General features: G+C 31.1%; 1 protein-coding gene across 1 annotated transcript; it reads right to left on the bottom strand.

Moving 5' to 3' along the window:
• Positions 1-96: 96 nt before the first annotated feature.
• LOC119571289 lies at positions 97-1,415 on the bottom strand. The gene has a single exon (XM_037918669.1). The coding sequence runs from the start codon at positions 1,253-1,255 to the stop codon at positions 296-298; it is 960 nt and encodes a 319-aa protein (XP_037774597.1). The 5' UTR covers positions 1,256-1,415; the 3' UTR covers positions 97-295.
• Positions 1,416-6,586: the final 5,171 nt, after the last annotated feature.

Below are 6,586 nucleotides of genomic sequence, written 5' to 3'. Positions count from 1 at the left end.
TCTGTAGTCTTTCTATGTCTTTTTCTTGTCTTTGTTTGTTTGCAAGTCGTAGTCCATGTCTTTTAAGATTCCAGGGTTTTCTCCTGGATCTTTAAAACTTTGTCCATTTAAAGTTCTTTACCTTCACTTCACTTCGAGCTCAAGATTTTACTTGTTCACTCTATGGCGGTTTGAGTGGGAGTCGGTTTTAGACTCTGTTCTTCCTTCTTCTTCTTCTTCATCTTTCTTGTTATAGGGTTTTAGACGACTGATTGTCTATATCCCCTGGAACTTCTTTTTCTAGGCTTCTTGTTTCTTAAATTATCTCAGATAATTTAGTTGTTTGTAGGAAGATCTTTGTGTGTCTTAATATGTAATACTTTATTTTAGATGGTTGATCTGCACCTGTAATCAGAAGATTAATGTCAATATCATTAATTTTGACTCGTCTTAATGCATCTTTTAAATTTGTTCTATGGGAGTTGAATCTTGGGCAGTATAACAACATGTGTTCTATTGTCTCTTCTTGGTTCTTGCACCATCTGCAGAAAGGGTCATTATCCATTTTCATTCTGTAAAGATGTTGTTTCAGTCTTGTGTGTTTGGTTATGAGTCTTGTGATGCATGTGTCTAGTTTTCTATATTTTGCTCTAGTCCATGGTTTTTCTGAGTTGTCTTTGATGAGATAATTTTTTGTACTTAGGATTCTTTTTAAGTTTGATTCCCATTGTTTGTTATTTTTTTTCTTAGTTTCTTTTATGATATAATTTGGATCTGGTGGTATAGACATGGGATTATTTATTTCATGGGCCTTCTTTGCCGCTAGATCGACAATTTCATTTCCCTTAATGTTTTTGTGTGATGGAATCCACTGTATCTTAATCTCTTGTTTTCGTGTTGTGCGAAAGTGTATTTGTTTTTGTATTTCATATGTGATTTGTTTATAATTTAGTGGTTTAGGGTTTTTTATCAATTGTAGGGATGACTGTGAGTCAGTTAGTATTATTGTTTTTGTCAGTTTATTATTTATTACATACTTTAGTCCTTGTTTTATGGCAAATAATTCTGCGTGGGTGATTTCTATTTTAGGAGGCAATTTCCAAATGGTTGTTATATTTTTGTTTTGGATGTATATAGCTGCTGAAGTTGAGTCTGGTTCATTTATTTTTGAACCATCAGTGAAGATTCTGTTAAAGTCTTTATAATTGATATTTATCAATTCCTGGAATTGTTTTTGGATAATTATTTGAGGAGTATCTTTTGTTATGTTGTTCATAAATTCTATTTGTATATTTTCTGAAATATCGTACCAAGGTGGTATTGGGGATATGTTTGGTATTTCTTCTTCTTTCTTCTTTTTATAGGGTTTTAGACTATTATTGTCTATATCCCCTGGATCCTTTTCTTATGATTTTCTTTGTAGCTTATAAGTTGTCAATTATATTTGTTCGCTGTAAAAATATCTTCATGTGTCTCAAAATGTAGTATCTTTTAGTTGGTGGTAGATCTGAGCCTGTAATTAGAAGATTTATATTAGGATTATTGATTTTTGCTTTCCTTAGGGCATCTAGTAAGTATGTTCTGTAGGAGTTGAATCTTGGACACTGTAATATCAGATGTTCTGTTGTTTCTTCTTCTTGTCTGCACCATCTGCATGTAGGGTCATTTTCAAGTTTTAGTCTATGTAAGTGTTGTTTTAGTCTTGTATGTTTTGTTAAAATTCTTGTTAGGCATACATCTAACTTCCTGTTTTTTTATCTTGTCCACGGTTGTGGTTGGTTGTTTTTTATTAAATAGTCTTTTGTGGTTAGAATGTTATTTAGGTCATTCTCCCAGTTCTTTTGACTGCTTGTTTTAATTTCTTTTATGATATTTCCAGTGTCATGAGGTATGTTCATGGGATTCATCGTTTTGTGAGCTTTTTTGCTGCTAAGTCTGCAATTTCGTTACCTTTTATGCCTTTATGTGCTGGGATCCAGTGTAATATTATTTTGTGATTCTGAATTGTTAGTGTTTTTATTAGTGTTTGTATTTCATATATCAAATGTTTATTTGTTTTTGGTTTTTGATTCTGAAAAAGTAGTAGTGCTGATTTTGAATCTGTGAAAATCACTGTTTCTTTTATTTTGTTGTTGTGTATGTATGTTAAGCCTTGTTTGATGGCATAAAGTTCAGCTTCTAAAATTTCTGTCGCTGATGGAAGTGTCCATATTGTGGTAAGATTGTAATCTTTTACATAAACTGCTGCTGATGTCGAGTTTGGACTTTGAATTTTAGATCCATCTGTGAATATTTTTTTGTGATTTCTATATTTGGTGTTTTCAATCATGTGAAAATGATTTTGTATTACTTGATCTGGCATATTTTTTGTAAAGCCATCCATAAAATTTGTTTCTATGTATTTTGATATATCATACCAAGGTGGTAATGGACTGATATTTGGTGTAATGTTTATATTTATATTTATCTTTAGTTCTTTCATAGTTTCTAGTACTCTATGGATAAAGGATTTTCTATCCTTATTTAGTTTGTATTCTAATATTTCTTTAGTTATCAGTTTTTTTATTGGCATGTCATTTTGTTTGTTCAGTGTCTTAATTAGTTGTATACATTCTGTTTCTTTTATTTGTTTTTTTATTGATGCAATGTTTGTGAATGCTTCTAGTAGGATGATGGGTGTTGATCTGAAACATCCTGTAGCAATTCGCATTGCTTCATTTTATAATGTTTGCAATTTTTTTATGTCACCACTGTTATTTACTCCATAGACTGTTAATCCATATTCTACTTGGGGTTTTATGTAGATGTTATAGAAAGCTATCATTGTTTCTCTATTTGCACCCCAACTTGTTGTTGACAATTTCTTCATAATATTTATTCTGTTTAAGACTTTTACTTTTAAATTCTCTATATGTTTTTTCCAAGTGAGTTTTGGAGCATCAAATATCAGGCCTAGTATACTGTTATTTGTGGAAAATATTAGTTCTCTATTGTCTATTTCTATATTTGGTATTTGTCTGATCTTTTTATTTGTGAAACACATTATTTTGCTCTTTGATAAATTCATTTTTAAGTCCCATTTATCAGTCCATTCTGATACCTTTTTTAATCCTACTTTTAATTTGTTTATTGCTTCTTCAATGTCTTTACTTGATGTTATAAGCGTGACATCATCTGCATAGATTATTTTGTGGACTTCTTCTGTTATCTCTAGATCTGACATTAGAATATTGAAAAGTGTTGGGCTTAAAGGGGATCCTTGTGGTACTCCCCTTATGTTTTTCTCTTTTTCTGTTTTGCTGTCTCCTATTATAATTTGAAAAGTCCTGTCTTTCAGGAAATTATTTATAAATCTTAAAGGTAAGCCTGTAATTCCCATTTTTGCTGCTTTGATTAGTATTGCTTCCTGGTTGGCTGAGTCAAAGGCTTTTTCAAAGTCAATACATGCTATTAAAGTATATATTTTTTCTCTTCTGGCTTTATTTATGTGCAGGTATATTACTTGTAAAGCGTCTGTTGTGGATTGGTTAGGTCTGAAACCTATTTGATCTTTGTTTAATTTATTATGTTTTTCTAGCCACCAAACAATTCTTCTATTTATTATGTTTTCAAAAAAATTTCCTGGGCATGATGTCCTACTTATAAATCTGTAGGATTCTGTGTCCTTTGGGTTTTTATTTAATTTTAGTATTGGATTGACTAAGGCATTTTTTGTTCTTTTGGGTACTGTCCTTTAGACCAGTAATCATTTATGATTCTTTGTATATTTTGGGTTAAGTTCATGGGAGCCTGTTTGTAAAATTCATACGTTATTTCATCCGGGCCGTATGCTTTCTTGTTTTTGGCTTTTGCTATGGCATTTTTTACTTCTTCTATTGTTATTTTGTTACTAAGTTCTTCAGTATCTGGGAGGTTTAGTAATGCCTCTCTTTCATTTTTTGTTAGTAATAGTTTGGGTTTTTTTTTAATAGTTTTTTTAAATTCTTCTTTAAATAAGTTCAGCTTTGATGTTGTGTCTGATATTGGTGTATCATTATGTATGATTGGATATTCAATTATTGATTTTTTCCCAGTAAAACTTTTTATAAAGTTCCATACTTTTTTTGAAGATGTTTTAAAATCTATCGTGTTACAAAAATTTTCCCAGGATTTTCTTTTTTCTTTATTTATTGTTTGTCTAGCTATTGCTAATTGTTTTTTTTATAGTTAAAGAGGTTTTCTTGACTGGGTTTTTTCCTCCATTTGTTGTATGCTCTGTTTCTTTGTTTTATTACATCATTGCAAACTGAGTTCCACCATGGTTTATTTGGTTTGTTAATTCCATAGTCATTTTTGAAGAGGAAATATTTTGTTCCTATGTTATGTAGTAAGTTGGTTAATTCTTCAAAAGTTTTTATGTTTTCAATATCTTTTCTTTCTATCTCTTTTTGGTATTTTTTCCACCCTTCTTCTATGAATTTCCATTTCTTTTCTTTAGATTGCATTTTTTTTTAAGGTTATCTTTTATGATAATTGGTAGGTGGTCACTGCCTACGTTGTATCCTGTCTCTACCTCTAAGTGACTTAATGTTGGTGAGGCTAAGATTAGGTCAATAGTGCTTCCTTTTCCATTATTGGGGTCTACTCTTGTAGTTTGACCTGGGGGTGTTAATAATATTAGGTTATTTTGACTGATGAAATCAAATATGTTTTTACCTGTGATATTTGTTAATCTTTGATTTAAATTTGGGTTCCAACATGCGTGATGTGCATTAAAATCTCCCATTATTAATTTTGGTTCATCTATTTGGTCTATATAGTATTCTAGTATTTCCCTACTTATATTATTACATGGGTTGTAAAAAAGAAGTATATTAAGCCATTTATTTCTGTAATTAATTTTTATTCCCAGTACTTCTAATTTTTTTATGAAGCGGTCTCTTAGATTTATTGGTTTGTATTGTAATTCCTTTTTTATACAAAATGCTAATCCCCCTCCAATTTGTTCTTTTCTGTCTTTTCTAATTATTCCATAATCTTTTAAGTCAAAATTGTCTTTTTCTTTTAACCAGGTCTCACAGAATCCTATTAAATCTGGTTGCTCTTTATATGTCAAGTATTCTAAATCTGTTTTTTTTGTTCAGTACTGACCTGATATTACAGAAAATTATTTTATTCATTTAAATATTTCATTATTTCTTTGATAATTGGTGTTACTTCATTTATTATTTCTGTTATAATTTCTATCATTGTTTTTTTAGAGTTCATGTTGATTATTATATTTGATATTACATTAATTATATTCTTTATTGTTGTCATCCACGAAAAGTCTTTATCTTTATTTAGTTGGGTATCTTTTTGTGTTTTATAGATCCTTGTTGGAGTTACATCTCTCAGTGGTGTAGGTAAGGACCACGTTATTGGGGAATCTTGAATTCTTTTTGGTAATGGCTTTTGTATTGATTTTGCTATGTTTAGTTCGTCTTCCTGTGAGTTTTCTCTTAGTATGTTTGCCTCGCCTCTTTGGTCTTTGTGAATTTTATCATATTTGGGGTTCGTTGGGGATCTTTGCCCTAATGTTATGTTCTGGGATTGACTTAAGGTCTGGGCATATGATTGTGTTGTTGTGAGTTCTGTTGTTTGCATATTTGGATGTTCTGTTGTTTGTAGGTTTGGATGTTCTGTTGTTTGTAGGTTTGGATGTTCTGTTGTTTGTATGTTTGTGTATTTCTTTGTTTGTTGGGTGTTTGAGTGATTTGTGTTTTGGATGTTTGTTGAGTTTTGTGCAGGGGCTCTGAGATTTAAAGTTTCTTCTTTCTGGAGAGGCTTTAACTCTTGAAACTTTTTTTTGATTTCTAAATCATTAGGTGTTATATTTTTTGTGTTTATGTTTTGGGCCTCTCTATGTATTTTGCATGAGTTTGTATTTGGTGGGTGATCCCCATGACATTAAAAGCAGTAGTCTTTGTTAGGGCAGTCTTTAAAGTTATGATTAAACTGGCTGCATTTACTGCATCTTTCTTTATTTTTACATGTCATGATCCCATGTCCATACATCAGACACCTGAAACATTTTGGTATAGGGAAAGTATATTGATGGACTGAGTAAGATGTATGCCCTATTGCTACCTTCTCTGGTAGTTTGCCTTTAAAGATCAATCTTAGGGACTTAGTTGGAATCCACTTATTTTCATTTTCTTTGTCTCTGTTGCTCTTTTTTATTCTTGATACTTCTATTATTTCAGTGTTATTTCCACCTATTATTCTTATTTTCTCTGTTATGTCTTCTGGGGTTAGGTCTATTTCCACTGGGAAGATTGTGCCATATGAGCATCCTATGTTTTTGCTTGATGCCGGCTGTTTGCATTTGATTTCCCAGTCTCCCAGTTTTTTTATTTGGTTTAAAGGTCTTAATTTGGAGATATCATGTACCTCAAACCTTATGGCTTTCCCTGTTCCTAAGACTCTGAGGGAATCTTCAATTATATATTTTTGGAAATCTGATTTATTTAGTGCATTTGTCAGTTTTATGGGATTGTTAAAGTTTGAGGCTTCAGATTGATCACTTAAATTAATAAGGACTACATTTTGATTTTCTTGCCTGTGCATTGGTGTGTTATCAGTTGTG

This window comes from Penaeus monodon, unplaced genomic scaffold, assembly GCF_015228065.2.
Source record: "Penaeus monodon isolate SGIC_2016 unplaced genomic scaffold, NSTDA_Pmon_1 PmonScaffold_58, whole genome shotgun sequence".
Lineage (NCBI taxonomy): Eukaryota > Metazoa > Arthropoda > Malacostraca > Decapoda > Penaeidae > Penaeus > Penaeus monodon.
The sequence above is the reverse complement of the archived record's forward strand: the minus strand, read 5'-3'. Positions and strand labels throughout refer to the sequence as shown.

Coding starts and splice junctions, on each gene's coding strand:
- LOC119571289 (XM_037918669.1), bottom strand. CDS start 1,255: ATGAACAACATAACAAAAGATACTCCTCAAATAATTATCCAAAAACAA.